The 17846-nt window shown below is 41.9% G+C and overlaps 1 protein-coding gene across 2 annotated transcripts in view; it reads left to right on the top strand.

The window, feature by feature from the left end:
- lama1 (laminin, alpha 1) overlaps positions 1–17846 on the top strand; it is a 33776-nt gene that overhangs the window by 15144 nt on the left and 786 nt on the right. Inside the window, exons 30-62 of one of the 2 annotated variants that reach the window (XM_026179686.2) lie at positions 1532–1672; positions 1798–1916; positions 2608–2697; positions 2819–3012; positions 3108–3250; positions 3327–3425; positions 3709–3820; positions 3956–4112; positions 4191–4401; positions 5103–5219; positions 5299–5459; positions 5537–5675; positions 5772–5874; positions 5989–6105; positions 6193–6375; positions 9226–9380; positions 9653–9796; positions 9876–10009; positions 10129–10282; positions 10349–10473; positions 10610–10760; positions 10844–10988; positions 11076–11217; positions 11299–11413; positions 13482–13634; positions 13737–13888; positions 13968–14162; positions 14972–15155; positions 15270–15376; positions 15523–15712; positions 15845–15994; positions 16313–16466; positions 17549–17682. In XM_026179686.2, the coding sequence (XP_026035471.2) occupies positions 1532–1672; positions 1798–1916; positions 2608–2697; positions 2819–3012; positions 3108–3250; positions 3327–3425; positions 3709–3820; positions 3956–4112; positions 4191–4401; positions 5103–5219; positions 5299–5459; positions 5537–5675; positions 5772–5874; positions 5989–6105; positions 6193–6375; positions 9226–9380; positions 9653–9796; positions 9876–10009; positions 10129–10282; positions 10349–10473; positions 10610–10760; positions 10844–10988; positions 11076–11217; positions 11299–11413; positions 13482–13634; positions 13737–13888; positions 13968–14162; positions 14972–15155; positions 15270–15376; positions 15523–15712; positions 15845–15994; positions 16313–16466; positions 17549–17682 (4770 nt within the window). Of the gene's footprint in view, positions 1–1531; positions 1673–1797; positions 1917–2607; positions 2698–2818; positions 3013–3107; positions 3251–3326; positions 3426–3708; positions 3821–3955; positions 4113–4190; positions 4402–5102; positions 5220–5295; positions 5460–5536; positions 5676–5771; positions 5875–5988; positions 6106–6192; positions 6376–9225; positions 9381–9652; positions 9797–9875; positions 10010–10128; positions 10283–10348; positions 10474–10609; positions 10761–10843; positions 10989–11075; positions 11218–11298; positions 11414–13481; positions 13635–13736; positions 13889–13967; positions 14163–14971; positions 15156–15269; positions 15377–15522; positions 15713–15844; positions 15995–16312; positions 16467–17548; positions 17683–17846 lie in introns of both variants that reach the window. The other variant, XM_026179685.2, reaches the window with a different exon arrangement.

Raw genomic sequence — 17846 nt, 5'->3', positions numbered from 1 at the left:
GTCATGGATACTGTTGACTTCAAATCTCCCGACCACTATGTTGATCTGAGACAGCAAGACCGAAACAGCGAGACCAAGACAAGACCAAGACCACGTAAAAGTGGTCTCGATACATCCAGCTCTACTAATTGTTGAGTAATTTCAAAATAATGACCGTCAGCCTTGAAAATCTCGTCAGTATATAATATCATCAAAGGACTCCAAGAATCATGCATGTGCGAGGATAAGACTGAAAATTCATTGGGCCCTGCATGTTTTCTATGACATGCATTACAAATAAGCATGTCATAGAAAACACTGTATATGCTCGCTCCGCAATCCTGAAATTCATGTTTGAGCTGTGTCATACAAAGAAAAGGCCATACATACTCATTATAAAAGAATATCTGCCATCATCTCTGGGCCAAATTCAAAATGCAGTGAGACAAAGTGGAAACTGTTCTAATAGTGCCTATGGAATTAGTAGCTTACACAGGACAGGCAACATCACTGCTAAAAGGTGTAGTAAGGTTTTACAGCAACATATACGTCATATACAGATTACATTGTTTACATGAAAAGCCTTGATTATATTTAAGCAAGCCAATGCGAAACTGCACACTGCCTGTATTATAACAGCAATGCTTCACAGTAGACAAGTCTGGGTGCTGAACAGGCCTGCCTGCAGTCCAGACTTTTCAACAACTGAAAACAAAAATCTGGCAACGAAGGCCCAAGACTGTTGAAGTAGTATCTTCTATGAGACAAGAATGGGACAGCAGCCCTCCCAAAAGTCCAGAACTGGCATTCTCCCAGATGTTCATGGCTGAACATGGTAAACATAGGAATATTTAAAGTTTTTTGAAATATTTTCCCAGTTTAATCATTTGATATGCTTTCTATGTTCTGTGTTTGGGTGTATGCGATTTGCAAATCATTGCACATTAAAAAATATATATTTTACACAGTATACATGTTTTTCTGGAACTGTTTGTATTTTTATATTTGAATTTGTATTTGTATTGTTAATGGTTTTGGACGGTTCTATTAACAGCAGGAAGGTTCTGGGGTCAAACATATTTGGGAGCTTCCTGTGTGGATTTCTGCTGGTCCGGGTTTCTCCAGAAGTTCCAGTGTCCTTGCATAGGCTGTAGACATTTCTGTTAATTAAAATTAGATCATGTCATAAGTATGGATGTGAGGTAGCTAAAGCAGAAGTTAAAAATAAAACAGATATAAAATAAAGACTGTTTGTACTGTAAAAATCTTTCCAGTCCAAGGAAGGACTCACATAGAATGGGACAGGCAAGTGAGTAGAAGTAGAAGAGGTTGGAGATGGACATGAACAGACAGAATGTGCTGGAGGCAGAGAGAAATCCCTGCATGCAGTTCTGCAAGGGAGACGAAATGCCCACAGCTGAATTTGGCAGGCAGGAAACGTGCACCTCTCTCCTACACTAAGCAGAGTGAGGCCCAGTTCACGTAACTACGTCTACCATCATCAAAGACATTTCCTGACACATCTCTGCCTCTCTCATGTATCCTTCTGCAGGATTGTGACGTAGGATATTTCCGTCAACCTCAGTCTGAGTTGTCACCGCAGAGCAAGAAGTCGATGTTTGTTCGCCCCTGTGTTCGGTGTCGCTGCAACAACCACAGCGAAAAGTGCGACGCTGAGACGGGACAGTGTCAAGTAACGTGCTAACACTGATTCATACGAGCATTTTAGAGGAGATTGCAAACTAAAGACAGAACCATAGTCAGCGCAGAATATCAAGAGACTGCAGAATTTAGTAGAGTCTGTATTTTTTCACACAGGACTGTAAGCATCACACCAGCGGACAGAGCTGTGAGAAATGTGCCTCAGGTTATTATGGAAGTGTCAAAGGATCCATCGGCGACTGCTCACCATGTGCATGCCCCCTGCTGAACAACAGGTGCACACCTTCATCGAGCATCTTGCGCCTCATTTCTTAATGATTCTTAAATTGTGTAAAAAATTTTTAAAATGTCACAGTTTTAAAATTTATGCTGGAATTAGATATGTTAGCATGGCTATTATATAAAATAAACTTAATTAGGCCTATGATGCTTATTATATAACAGGCTATTAAGATACATGAGCTAAGTTAAGCATGTGTCTTTTAGGCCCAGCTCCTAAACAGCAAAAAGTGGAAACCTTATATCAAAGTAGTCTAAGGAGCTTGCAAAGAAAAGCGTCTGGACTTCTTTAAGTTGCTTGAAGACATTTCACCTCTCATCCGAGAAGCTTCTTCAGTTCTAAGGTCAAATGGTGGAGAGTCCCAGATTTAAACCTAGTGGGAGTTTCTCCACCATTTGACCTTAGAACTGAAGAAGCTTCTCGGATGAGAGGTGAAATGTCTTCAAGCAACTTAAAGAAGTCCAGACGCTTTTCTTTGCAAGCTCCTTTGACTACAATGACCTGGATGACTGAGAACCTTCACAGACTTATATCAAAGTAACTTTAAAAAACTTGTTTCAACTGACAAACAGTCCAAAATACAAACATACTTGCTATATTTAATGTTAATTAATGCCTGGATATAATACAGAATTTTGGTATTGATCAACTTTGGCATGTTGTTATTTTTGTATGTGTGTGTGCAGCTTTAGTCCCACCTGCATTTTGGAAGGAGCAGCAGGTGATTTCCGCTGCACCGCCTGCCAGCCTGGCTATGAAGGGAGATACTGTGAGAGGTGAGATCATTACGTCACATCTGTCTTTAGACCCTTTGTTATATACTGAAGTCGTCATCTAATTAATGCAACTTTTATTGTGAAAATTTGCTTGCTGTGTTTTCACACTGCCATCCTCCAGGTGTTCAGTTGGTTACTATGGTAACCCATCAGTACCAGGCGGTGTGTGTTCACAGTGTAGCTGTAGTGCATGGGGCTCCCTCCACTTGCTGTGTGACGTGCTGACTGGAGAGTGTGAATGTAAGGATGGGGTCAAAGGTCAGTCATGTAACGAGTGTGAAAAGAGGAGCATCTTCCAGGAAGGCGAGTGCGTGTGTGAGTAAATACATTAGACACACACACACACCACACACACACAGACACACACTAACATGAGACACGTGACTAACATGTTCTTTTTTTATTTCCAGCATGTGATGACAAATGTACTGGTATCTTGTTGGATGACCTGGATGAGTTGCACAATCACTTCCTGTTTTTCAACCTGAGTACCATTGCAATGTCATCATACCGGCAGTTGTGGCTGCTGGAGAATCAGACCAGAGAAATGCAGGTACAAAAATGTGATTAAGTTGTTGCTCATGTCGAGATGTACGACATACTGAAATGATGACAACATGTCTCCCCAGGTGGTGTCTTCACAGAACAACTCTGTTATAGTGTCCACATCTAGAGTGGAAGAAGGTCTAAATTATTTGACCTCTGAGCTCGGCTCTCTACTGCAGCAGGTAGGCACACCCGCCTGTCTGCTAAAGGTTCATTACACCACCTTCTGTGTGTCACTCAGAGTGTTTTCACCCCTTTAGTTTTTACTGTAATACATTGCACATTGCAAACAATGTGAGAATGGTACTGGGTCCTGGAACAGTGGATAACATTTGCAGTAATTCTAGAGTTAGCTGCTAGCTAGCTCTGAACACTTTTGTACTCTCCACATCTGATAACTGACTGGTCTTTTAAAACTTCTTTCCCATCCCATCGGAAAATTTTTCCCAATTCCTGATTGGCTAGGTCAACAGTCTGTCTAACGATGTCCAGATAGTGGACGTGTCCACAAACAACAGCTTTTCCCGAGGCGCGCTCCTATTGGAGGGCATCACCAGACTTCAAAACAACATTCAAGGTAAATAACAACAGAATATCAGAATGATGAATAATGAATGCTTAATGACACATTAATTAATGAAACAACGAAGACACCATTACCAACAGCAAACAAGTTGTTTTTAATCAAACGTGAAAACTGTAATTGATTCAGTGCTTCAGAGGGAAGCAGCACACCTGAATCAGACTGCAGAGGAAGGACTGGGTTCAGCCAATCAGACGCATCTGCTGGAGGACGTAGAGTCCATATTAAACACCATCAAAGATGTAAACCTAACAGCTGCAGAGCTTGTAGCCAATCAGGAGTTCAGGTCTGTTTGAGCAACACAGCAATATAGTTGATACACAAACACACAAGGACAGCGTTAACATGCTCTCTCTCTCTCCAGCCTTTCGGAGTCTCTCTTTCAATCGGTGCAGATCGACTTCCTGTCCAGCAGGGTGGCCACTAGCGACAAGCTTGGCCGTCTCTCTACTTCACTTACTGCTGACATTAAAACACTGCAACATGCAAACACAACGCTGAATGATGCAGTGCAGCACAACATAGAAACAAACGTTCTGCTGGACACTGCACACACATTGCTGCAGCTATATCAGGTAAGTCCACATATACAGACCACAGGCTGAAGCGAAATTACTGGATTGCTCTAAAAAAATATTCCTGAAGTCAAACTGGAAGTGCAGAGTATAGTTGCACATGGTTGAGGATCATAGTCTAGTCCAGGGGTGGGCAATTCCAGGCCTCGAGGGCCGGTGTCCTGGGGGTTTTAGATCTCACCTTGGGTCAACACACCTGAATCACATGATTAGTTTGTTACCAGGCCTCTGGAGAACTTCAGGACATGTTGAGGAGCTAATTTAGCCATTTAAATCAGCTGTGTTGGTTCAAGGACACATCTAAAACCTGCAGGGACCTGCAGGCCCACGAGGCCTGGAGTTGCCCACCCCTGGTCTAGTCTCTCCCCGGCACAGTTTGGATCACCTGAAGGCCTTTCAGGAAACCTTTAGAATAGCCTGATAATATAACCTCGACATAAAATAAAAGAAGTAAATGCATTAACTAGTTTTTGAGCATCACTAATCTCCTGTTGGCTAGGGCCAATCTGCGTGGAGTTTGTTGTGTTTGTTATGTTCAAAATAGCCTTGTAGTCAAAAGCATTGAGAGGTCAGTAAGACTAGAGCAGAGCTCACGTTTTTTTTTGCTGTTTCTCTGCTTTATAAAACACGCGTGACATTGTCTTAGCATTCTTCTGAAATTCAAAGGCGTCTTGTTGCTATTCTTTCTCTCTTTCTGTCAGTCTGGCCATCAGAACCTAAGTGTGGCGTGTCTGTCTTTGGACTCACAAATGGAGGACAGCCAGCTGCTGCTTGAAAATGCTGTCAGTTTGACGGAGGAGTTAAGAAACCACACCAGAGTAAGAGAAACTATAGTAGTCAATAATAAAGCTTTCCAGCAGACGCTTGCTATAATAATTATGTCACACTGATCAGCAGGTTGAGATGTTGGCTGCTGAGCTGGATCAGGGGCGCCCCCTCCTGAGGAAACAGGTGAATGGTTTGGTAATGGGGCTGAAGAAAAACGATGCTCTGGAGAATGTTTACCGTGCAGAGAAACATGCCCACTTGCTGCAGAGCTATGCTCTCTCCTTGCACAGGTATTTTGTGTTCCTCTTCCTCTGTTTGTGTGCTCCTGCTGTTTTTTCCCACTGAAATAAAAACTCTTCTCTCTCAGTTCTCTGTCATCAGTGCGTAACGTGTCTCAGAATGGTAGTCAGCTGGCTCAGTTTGACAGTGACATCACAGAACGAGTGGACTCTGCCCATCGGATGGCTTCAGTTGCCCTAGTGTCTGCCTCCTTAGCCCTAAACACGGTAAGTCTGTATTTGGCCTGAGACAGCAGTGCAATAAGGTAAATGAGAGGCTGTTGGTATGCAAATGTATAACACCTATATGTATTTGTATTTCAGAGTGTTCAATCGGAGCAGCCACTGTCAAAAGAAGGCAAAGCAAAGCTGGAAGTTTCCTCTGATATTTTGGAAGAAAGCCGAAGAATCAGCAGTGCGGCTGAAGGTGTGATAATGTTTCTGTTTATGAAACAATGATTTGGACTATCATTTCACATCAGCCATGTGTGGACTGAATTACTACTTTTAGATGAAACTTTTTCCTCTTTGTTTTATTTAGACCTGCAGCTGAATGTTTCCATGGTAACTATCAGACTTGGACTTGTCAGAGACAGTGTTCATAACTCCAGCTTGCTTCTCCGTCAGCCCGTCAAAGCGTTACAGAGCCTTTCAAATGGTAAAAGGACTGATATGCGTAATGTACTAATGCACTGACGTATTGAAACAGTGATACTAATACAATACTGATACTCGTGTTTATCAGGTTCTTCTGAGGCATTGCAGCAGACCCAGATTCAGGCTGCAGCAGCGCACTCCAAGTTGCAGGAGGCGATGCAGCGGCTGCAGAAACTCAGAGCACAGCTGAAGGATTCTTCTTCTTTGGTGGAAAACGCTAACAATACATTGAGGGAGACTAGTCAGCTGATGACTCTTACACACACTGCAGGTTTGTCATTAAGATTTTACGCAAATGATTTGGTTTCATAAAAATCCAAATCTTTAGGCAAGGCAAGTTTATTTGTATAGCACAATTCAACAACAAGGTGATTCAAAGTGCTTTACAGAGACATTAAAAAACAAAAACAATAAAAAGCATGATTTAAAATTGATTAAAAAGACAGTAGATAAAATCAGTAGTTAAATGTAAGTTTTGAAATTTAAGCTTAAAGTGTGGATTTGGTGCTTTATTCAAATGCAGCTGAGAACAGGTGAGTCTTCAACCTGGATTTAAATAAACTGAGTGTTTCAGCTGATCTGAGGCTTTCTGGGAGTTTGTTCCAGATATATGGAGCATAAAAGCTGAATGCAGCTTCTCCGTGTCTGGTTCTGACTCTGGGAACTGATAAAAGACCGGATCCAGATGACCTGAGGGATCTGGAAGGTTCATACTGGGTCAGGAGGTCACTGATGTATTTTGGTCCTAAACCATTCAGAGCTTTATAGACCAGCATCAGAACTTTAAAGTCTATCCTCTGACGGACAGGCAGCCAGTGTAAAGACCTCAGAGCTGGACTGATGTGGTCCACTTTTTTGGTCTTAGTGAGGACTCGAGCAGCAGAGCTCTGAATGAGCTTTTTTAGGTAGACCTGTAAAGATGCTGTTACAGTAGTCAAGCCTACTAAAGATGAATGCATGGACTAGTTTTTCCAGGTCCTGTTGAGACATCAGATCTTTTATCCTTGTTATTGTCTTAATGTGTTTTTCTAAGTTTAGGTCTGCATCCATCACTACACCCAAATTTCTCGCCTGGTCTGTGATTTTTAGGTGTACAGATTGAAGTTCTCTGGTGACCTGTAATCGTTTTTCTTTGGCACCAAAGACTATTACTTTAGTTTTGTTTTTGTTTAGCTTGTTTTTGTTTTGTTTTAGAAAATTGTGGCACAACCAGTCATTAATTTCCTCAATGCATTTACCAAGAGCCTGTACAGGGCCTCGGTCTCCTGGTGACATTGTGATATATATTTGTGTGTCATCTGCATAGCTGTGATAGTTTATTTTGTTGTTGTTTATAATCTGTGCCAGTGGGAGCATGTAAATGTTAAACAGAAGGGGTCCCAAAATGGAACCTTGGGGAACTCCACATGTGATGCTTGTCTGCTCAGATGTGAAGTTACCTATTGATACAAAGTATTTCCTGTTTTCTAAGTATGTTTTGAACCAGTTTAGTACAGTTCCTGAAAGACCTGCCCAGTTCTCCAGTCGTTTGAGTAATATGTTGTGGTCAACTGTATCAAATGCTGCACAGAGATCCAGTAAAACTAAGACTGACATTTTTCCACTGTCTGTGTTCAGACATATGTCATTGAACACTTTGGTCAGAGCGGTTTCAGTGCTGTGGTTCTGTCTAAAACCTGACTGGAAGGCATCGTAGCAGTTATTCTGTTTTAAGAAGTAATTGAGCTGTTGAGAAACTGCTTTTTCAATGATCTTACTTAAAAATGGGAGATTTGAGATCGGCCTGTAGTTGTTCATTTGTGTCTTGTCAAGATTGTCCTTTTTCAGTATAGGTTTTATTACAGCAGTTTTTAGTGGTTCTGGAAACACACCTGACATTAAAGAAAAGTTGACGATCTGTAACAGGTCTGACTCTAAAGTCTTTGAGACCTTTTTGAAAAAACTTGTTGGCAGGACATCTAAACAGCAGGAGGAGGAGTTCAGTTGACCTAAGATGTCCTCCAGGTCTTTGCTGTTAATAGGATACAATAGGGTTAATAGGGTAGGGAAACTGTTTCATGGTGTTTAAACAGTTTTTCGGTGGACACAGTACATATTCTGGATCTGCTGTTGATGTACCAATTGCTTGTCTTTTGGATTTTTTCTGTGAAGAATTTGGCAAAGTCATTGCAGGCCATGGTCGAATGAAGTTCAGCTGCCACTGGCACAGGAGGGTTTGTTAGCCTGTCAACTGTAGAAAATAAGACCCGAGCATTATGGCTGTTTTTAGTGATGATGTCAGAGAAGTAGGACCTCCTTGCATTCCTCAGTTGTAAATTATAATTGTGAAGTTTCTCTTTATAAATGTCATAATGAACCTGGAGGTTTGTTTTTCTCCATCTGCGCTCAGCTTTCCTACACTCTCTTTTTTCATTTTTCACCAGTGTGGAGTTTCTCCATGGAGACTTTTTCCTTCCAGAGATAACCTTCACCTTAATGGGAGCAATAGTGTCCATTACATTTAACATTTTAGCATTGAAGCTATTGACGAGCTCATTGACTGACCCTCTGGACAGATCAGGTGTTAATGGGAAGACCTGGTTAAAGATCTCAATACTGTTTTCAGTTACACACCGTTTTGTTATCACTGCTGTTGACGTATTTGTGTGGGCTGAAATTTTACTTTCAAAGAAAACACAGTAATGATCAGACAGGCCCACATCAGACACAGTAACCTTTGAAATGCTCAGGCCCTTGGAGATCAGTAGGTCAAGAGTGTGTCCTCTATTATGTGTGGCCTCTGTTACATGCTGCGTCAGCCCAAGGTTGCCCAGAGTGTCACTCAGGTCTTTAGTCCCTTTGTCCTGAGGGTTGTCCACATGGATGTTAAAATCCCCAACAATAATTACACAGTCGAAATCAACACAGATCACAGACAGCAATTCACTGAGGTCATTAAAAAAGTCTTTGCAGTATTTGGGAGGCCTGTAAACATTAAGAAACACAACTTTGGATGGGGCCTTCAGCTGTAAAGCCACATATTCAAAAGACTGAAAACTTCCAGGAGATAGCTGCTTACATTGAAATGATTCATTAAATAAGACAGCTTTAGCCTAACTCTTCCTGTTTCCTGTGTGCTCAGCCAATGAGATGCAGCATAAGATGGAGGAGGCAGAATATCGTACACAGCATCTGATGGACAGAATAAAACCAATGAGAATGTTAGGAGAAACATTGAGCAGAAACTTGTCTGACATCCGGGAGCTGATCTATCAGGCCCGCAGACAGGCAGCATCGGTAAGTAAACACTCACACAATGGCTTCTATCACTGTCCCAAAATGATTATAGATGTCTACAAAACTCCTCAAACAGGAAAGAAATGAACAGCAAACAGTTTACCGTAGATAAGGCAGCCTCAACCAGAGAATTAGGACATCTGTGACCAGGATGGATAATCCTGTGACTATGATTATCCACAACAACAGTTATTTCAAGGCACTTTACATTGTAAGGTAAAGACCTCACAATTTCTCTTGATAATGATGGTGTTGTGGTGTAACATCGTCAGATTAAGGTGGCACTGCAAGCGGACAGAGGCTGTGTTCGTTCCTACAGACCATCGATTCAGTCCAGTAACTTCAACACTCTGAATCTGATCGTCAAGACGACCACTCCAAATAACCTGCTCTTTTACCTGGGCAGCAACACTACGGTAAAGACAATAACTTGCTGTTAATGAGTAGTAACAGAAACTGTTTCGTTCTGCATCCTAACTGAAGCTGTTGTTTCAGATGGACTTCTTGGCTGCTGAGATGCATAATGGACAGGTTTCTCTACTGTGGGATGTGGGCTCGGGCAGCACCCGGCTTGAGTTTCCTGGACTGGATATCACCAACAATAGATGGACAAAGATCAATGCTACACGGTAACAAAACCCCCACAAAACTAAACTAAACGATTTAAACTAATCACCTGATTGAAGACGCAGGTGGATATAGGTTTACAGCTGTGTTTGTGTATGCCACAATGTCATGATCCCGGCAGATTTGGATCACATGTTGCACTGTCAGTCCATCGGCTGGATTCTGAGTCAGCTCTGCTGCCAGCAGTAACAACAACATCACCAGGAACCTTCCAAGTTTTAGACATCGACGAAAACAGCTTTGTTTACATCGCAGGGCTGGGAGCTCATACACAGGTACACATCAGGTATGCACGTCTGTGTGCAGGTGAAGAAGGGCTAACTCGGTGTGTTTGATTTCAGCGGCCTGCGGCACTGCGATCGACCACCTTCCAGGGCTGCCTGGGTGAAGTTTCACTGAATGAGCAGAACATTGGACTCTGGAACTATGACCATACAGAGGGAGAGTGTGGCGGCTGCTTCAGCAGGTACTCACACAAGTTTTAACATATTTACGTGTACACAGCACTTACATGGACGCAACACAAACACGTTACACACACAGTTTGCTAAATCTGCACATTCCTTATGCAAATTCTGACTTGTATTTTGTGTCACTCACAGTCCCCAAGCAGAGGAAACTTCCTTTCACTTTGATGGATCTGGCTATTCAGTGGTCCAGAAGTCTCTGCGGTCTACTTCCACGTTAATCGTTTTGCAGTTTAAAACTCTGTCTCCAGTCGGATTGTTGCTGTACTTGGCCTCCAACAACACTGTACGACACACACATTTACAGTCTTTGCTGGGCTTCTTATTTTTAAGGAAACATACACATACCTCACTTTCTGTCATCGACAGAGAGACTTCCTGTCCATGGAGTTGGTGGAGGGGCGTATTCGTTTGACCTTTGACCTCGGCTCTGGTGCTCTGATGCTGACCTCCAACAGGAAGTACAACACTGGAGTGTGGTACAAAATCACACTGCAGAGGAACAAACGCAAAGGTACTACTATTACTCCTAGTAATACTCGTGCTGCTGCTTCCGTGTCCACACTGCTAAATGTTATTTCACATTTTTCTGTGTGGCCAGGTTACTTGTCCATAATGGCAGCTGACCAGTCATCGGAGAAGGAAGTGTTGGAAGCGGACTCTCCTGGAAAGGCCTCTGATCTGAACCGCTCTGATCTTGACCCTATCTTCATTGGTGGATTTCCTGCTTCCAGACCAATCAGGTGAGTTTTTGAAGACAAAGGTGATTATAATATAGCCAGAACCGTGTTATCACCTGTGAATGCCATCTCTCTGGTTGCTAGGCGACAAGTAGCATCCCGGTCTTACGTGGGGTGTATAAAAAATGTGGAGATTGCTCGGTCCAACTTTGACCTGCTAAGGGATGCACATGGTGTCAGGAAAGGCTGCATACTCAAGGTAAGCTCAGACTATACAAGCCCCAGTTATCCCACTTCTACTTGTTGGAAGAGTTTTTCTTGCTCACTAACAGGACATCATCTGATTGTTGGGGTTTTCTCAGGATTATTGCAGGGTCTTTATATTAGAATATAAAGCACCAGTTGTGATTTCTGCACTAAATAATTGAAACTGAATTACAAATTTGGACAGACAAGACCAAAGTGGAGATGTCTGCCAATAATTCACAGTACGATGTTTGGTAAAGACCAACACAGAAAATCAGGACACACAACTCATAGCAACTGTCAAGCATGGTAGCATAGGAGTGATTAGTTTGTTTTTGCAGTAAGAGGACCTGGGCACCTTCCAGTCATCAAGTCTACAAATATGAGGCCGTTTCCACAACAGTTAAGCTTGGTCCGAACTGGGTCATACAACAGGACAATGATTCCCAAGCATGCCAGGAAATCTGTTCAGTTGAATTGATTTAGATTCAGTTTTCTGTATATAGCACCAATTCACAACAATACTGGACTCACAGTGCTATTGCAGGGTCTTTATCTCACATTTTTGAAAGAATCCCCAAGAATCAGACAAGCCCCTATATAGTCAGAAAAAATATAGTAATCCGCTGAATACAGCAGCATAACTAAGTGACCAGTGAAACTCCAGAACCTGATTGAAACACTATGGCAGAACCTTAAACAAACCCACAAACCTCCACGAACTGAAGGAATAATAGGGCAAAATGAATCCACAATCACGCAAGAGACTGAAAAAGAAAATTATTATTTTTTTATTTATTAGTTGTTGTTGCTAAAATTGTTTCTACATTCTATTGAATCACAAGGTTTAATTAATTTTCCTCAAGGCTGCACATAATACTACATTGACTATATCTGTCGCCCTGCCTGACTCCATCTCTATTCATCTCAAGTCTCTTTTGAGATCCAAGCTAATAATATACTAATATACACGTTTTAATAAATGCATGTACTGATACATATAATAATGCACAATAATCCACTGAACTAAAGTCCTTGGATGACAAGTAATTTTCAGCTTGTAAATTTAGACAAAACTGATGTTAATTTTTCTGAAGTATGAAATAAAATAACTGTCCAACAGTTGTTTCATTGGCTTCCAGTACTACTGTGAAGAACCTTGGAGTTGTTTTTGTCCTTCAATACACATATAAAACAAATATGTAGAACTTTCTATCACCACCAGCAGGTCATGGCAGATGGCTGCCCCTCCTCGAGCCTGGTTCTGCAGGAGGTTTGTTCCTGACTGTTTCCTTCCCACTATCCTCTGCCTTTGTTACTTTGAGGTTGGACAAAGCAGTGAGAGAAAGCTCATATTTATTTTAGCTTCTCTTCATTGGCTCCTTGTAATTGAATTTTAAATTTTCTTCTCACATATGAAGTCTTGATCAGACCTCATCATATCTTAAAGTCTTAGTATCATATTATCCAGATAGAGTACTTTAGTACTTGGCTCTCGGTATGCAGGGAAGCAGAGCCTTCAGCTGTCAAAGCTGTAGAACAAAATCCAAATTTAGATTCAGGACACAGACACCCTCCATAGGATTAGACTTTGGATTCTCCTTTTTGAAATAACTATTAGTTAACACTGGAACAGGTATCCTTGAACCATTCAGGCTCAAACTACTGATGATGCACTGGGCATTTGTTTCTACTCTCCTCGTTTCACTCCTGAACCATACAACTACTGCGACATTAAATTTGTATTTCTCCCCTCCATGGTTGGTGTTTTGCCCTTGTGTCTCCCCTAAATCCCTCAACCAGTTGTTGTAAAATGCTCCAACTATCCTGAGCCTGGTTCTCTCAGGTCACTTCCTGTTAAAAGCGAGTTATTGCTGCCCTTTAACTCTTGCCAAGTACTGCTCGTAGGGTATTGTCTAATTTTTCGGGTTTTCTCTCTAATATTGTACTATAAATATCTTAGATTTTAAAGTGCTTTGAGGTCACTTTTGTTAATTTGTAATGAACACTGATCACACTCATAGGATAACAGCTTGATTGATTTACAGGTTAGTTGTTTGACTGATTAATGTATTGACCAGGCGGTGCGAAGTGTGTCCCTATTGGCTGGAGGCTATGTTCAGATCACTCCACCATCGTTTGGTCAAGAAGCAGAGTTGCTCTTCTCCTTCTCCTCCAACAACCAATCAGGGGTCCTGCTGGCTGCTTTCAGTAATGACCGCTCACACAAACAGGTGAGACTGATTTAGGTCACATGTATACCAAGTCTATTTGAACTAACAAAGCTATGTGGGTGACACTGCAACCTGAATTTTTCTATGTGTCTGTATGTGCAGTACTTCCTATCTGTTCACCTAGTCTCGGGAGCATTGGAGGTGGAGCTTGGAGAGGTGGGCGGAGCCACACGTAAGGTAACTGTGATAAAGCCTGATGGAGGATCCTTCAGTGACAGAATGAAACATTCTGTGATCATTACCATCAACAAAAAGTAAGTATTAGCATAACATGCTAACTTTTATGCTTCTTCTCACATCTCACCTGTCTGGCCTTTCTTAACTGTCTTTCAGGTCGCTCTCAGTGCAGATTGATGAGGAACATAAGAAGCTTGTGTCCCTGTTGCCGGGTGTATTTTCTCGGCTGTCTCCAGCCTCTCTATTTATTGGTGGGCTGCCTTCAGCTGATGACGCCCGTCTACCAATCAGATTGCAGAAAATATCTAGGTTGTTCAAAGGCTGCATCCAACACCTGGCAGTTGGCAGAGCGTAAGTGTTTTACACATCCAAGTTGTGTCCCAATTCAACGACTGCATATTTCCAATGCCTGCCAAAAGCTTCTTTGAATGCACCCATCTGAAGGCTCCTGAAAATGCAGTTTACAGATGTGTCTCTGTTTTCTGACACCACTGCTTTTTCAATCAAAGAAATCAAAGCGTTCATTTCCAAACTATTCAAAGGCTGATTTAGATCCCAAACCTTTTAAAGCCAGTTGGGTAGTTGAAATGTCAGGCAGTTTCCCCTGACTATTAGATCTACAATTTGCGACCTTCAGAAGAGGTTGTTTTGCCAAGAATGTCCCTCAAAAAGCCTGGAGAGCTTTTCTTGAACACTACTTAAAGAACTTACAGGAAATCATACCAAAGAGAGTTTAGGATGTGCTAAAGAATAAAGCTGGTCATACTAAATACTGACTTTAAAATTCTTTTTTGACCCTTTATACTGTATTTCCATAATTGTTTGCAAGTTTCAGTAATTTTTCATACCAAATATAAAGAAATGGGGATTGGCTCAAGACTTTTGCATAGTATTGTACATCAGACACCAGCAGCAGAAGCAAATTTCCTTAAGTCAAAAAAGAATAAATGGGATCTATGGCTCTAATGGTAAAATTATTTTAGGGCGGTTCCTGATTGTTATCTGCTGCTGTCAGTGTTACCTAGGAGTCAGGTGCGGTGCTTTGCATTACAAGGACTAAGGTCTCCTTGGACTAGACCATCTCATGTAAGAGCCTTCATAGACTGTGTTCTCCAAAGGAGTTCGGACAACAACAGTCTTGATTTTGTGGCTCTGTGCAGGCTTGTTGACCTTTCAGGAGCTCTGAGATATGAGGGGGTGAAGTTTGACAAATGCGTCTTGGAGGAGAAGCTTGGGGATGTGCTCCTTCCTGATGACCAGGATGTAAACGTAACTGCAGACCCTACTCATTTACCTCTACCTCAGCCCACACAGTTTGGTGCCCTGTCACCTGAAGGTCTAACGGTAATTACTATATTCATTATCACCTATTCTCAGTGCATTCATTTTAATTGATTAATTTAATCAATATGTCCGTTTTTATTGATTATTGGTTTTTGATTTATGTGTGTGATGCAGTGTGCATCAGATGGGGAGTTAACCTTTGTGCCGTCATCAGTTCAGTTTGGCTTGTCCAGAAACAGTCACATGACCTTCATTATCAACCCAAGCACAGTCAGAAAGAGGTGAGTTTCCATAGCAACAGAGGCAACTCTCGGGTCACACAGGGGACAGGTCACTTCATCTTTGTATAACACTCCATCTCCGACACTGCTGTGGTGTGTTTGTGTCTCACTCTTGTCTTCACTACTGTGTCTGTTCCCTTCCTCAGTGTGTCGGTGAGGTTGTTAGTTCGAAGCTGGGCCCTGGACGGGTTGATCCTCCTTCTCTCCGACTCCAAGCAGATGGACTTTGTTGTCCTCAGCCTAAAGGGGGGCAGGCTGATGATGTCAGCTGATTTGGGGAAAGGCCCGGCCTCGATCACCTCATCTGTAGCTGTTAACAATGGAGAGTGGCACACTGTGAGTTAATTGGACACGAGGCACTGTAGACGCATCAATGTCAAACTCTGTAAATTTCAACCTGTGTTTGAGGTTTTGGTGTTAAGACAAAAATAGCTTTGTTTGAATGCTGTGGTGTTCACCGTGTCTCAGGTGGTTGCAGAGGTGGGCCGGCGGTTGATGTCAGTGTCTGTCAACAGTTTGAAAACTGAATCCATCTCAGTCAAAGGAAATCAGCTGGATGTGGCCAACAAAGTTTTCCTAGGAGGAACACCTCACACTATGACCAGCAGGAGAATCGGAGTATGATTGTTTTTCATTTTTTCACCGTTAAACACAAAAGACACAAACATTATTACCCCAAATACATCAAATCATTTTATTTGATGTTTTAAAAAAGCATTTTATGTACCTAGAAGAGAAACTCTTGAGTTATTGAACATCTTTTGCACGAGTGTCCTGATTTCACAGGAAGAAATTTTTGCGCTAAGAATTAATATGTAGACAGATTTTCTTTGCGCACATTTTTGAAACTCACAGGTATTCTGACTCTATTGGAAATCTCTCCCCCTTTCTGCTCCCATGTGTCTCCCCCTGTCTTTCTTCCTGTTTGGTTCTCAGGATACCAGCAGTTTTCCAGGCTGTGTTCGGTCCATCAGTCTGAATGGTGTCATGTTGGATGTGTCTAAGCCGGCGTCACAACATGGTGTCACATCCTGTTTCACCAGAGACCAGATAGGAAGTTACTTTAATGGAAGCGGATACGCTGAAATGAGTAAGTCAAACTTGTAGACAAAATCATCTGCGCTGAAGATGAGATGCAGACTGATCGGTCTGATTAGTATAGAAGGACTTTTCACAGCCTATGGTCTGTACAGCTTTTGCCTATAGTTCATATGAGAAGTTACTTTTGGCTGCTTCCTTATTGGGCCACAATTTTGAGAGCCTGTTTTTTAGGTAGTTGGAGCAAGAGTTATAATGTTTGGATGATGGGTGTACCGAGATATGAACAAATGAAAGCACATTTTCATAAACTGTATAGGTGGAGTGCACAGACCGTTGCTAATTGTTGTCAAGTTACAGCAATCCACCAACTGCAAAAACACAGAGGTCCACTTGAGAACTAGCATCCATTTTTGTTGACTTCTGTCTACGGATGGCAATTGATAAGAATTTAGCGACACCGATTCCACTGCAAATATCACTTATCGATTCGATTTCTTATCCGTTTTAATTGGGTTCTCATTAGCTTCATCATTGCTAAGAAGCATATCAAAAGCATTGTTATGGGTTACATTACTTTTGTGTTTTTCTGTAAAATGACCTGAAACGCATTGTTTATATTGGTAAATAACCAATATAAACCTGAGGCCAACACAAATCCCTATTCTAATTAGGACACACATGACTTATTTTCTGGGTATGAACTCAAACTCGACAGTAGAAAGTAAAGACAAAAACCAGAACACACAGACTTTAAAGCAGTCAGCACATTGATTGTACTTCAGAAACCTGAACAGGTAGAAACGGGCTGCCGCCTGACTGCTCATCACTGCTTTTTGTTACCTGTTGAAGTTCAGGGTGTGGCTGCTGGGGTGGGTTTTGCACAGATGACATGCTAGCACTGAGGTTGTGTTAGCAGCATAATGCAGTTTGCACTTTAACGTCATGCTCTACACTATTCTCCTCCTCCGGCAATGAACACTATTTTTGTGTGCAGAGGCAAAACTGAAAAAAAAGTGGCATTGTCCAAAAACGTGTGGAACTAGCTGCACGTCACATACTAGACAGGTGTTGGATAGCTGTCTCTAACCGTGATTAAGCTATGATCTGATTACATGCTGTTTCCATCTGCAGTCCATGATGGCTATAAGGTTGGCTCTGACATGACAGTCTCTCTGGAGTTTCAAACAAGTCAATCAGAAGGAGTGCTCCTGGGAATCAGCAGTGCAAAAGTCGATGCTGTGGGACTGGAGATGATCAATGGACAGGTGAGCAGAGATATTCCATTCTATGCATTATGTAAACAGTAATAGGCCTACACCCCAGGGATTTAATTATCTAACTGAGCAAGTTGCCACGTTTTCACGGTATCTTTCTAATAGCTGCAGTAACATCAGAGCTTCTGTTATTATTGGTTTTTGACCAAAGTAAT

Source organism: Astatotilapia calliptera, chromosome 9 (assembly GCF_964374335.1).
Source record: "Astatotilapia calliptera chromosome 9, fAstCal68.1, whole genome shotgun sequence".
NCBI classification, from domain to species: domain Eukaryota; kingdom Metazoa; phylum Chordata; class Actinopteri; order Cichliformes; family Cichlidae; genus Astatotilapia; species Astatotilapia calliptera.
The sequence above is the reverse complement of the archived record's forward strand: the minus strand, read 5'-3'. Positions and strand labels throughout refer to the sequence as shown.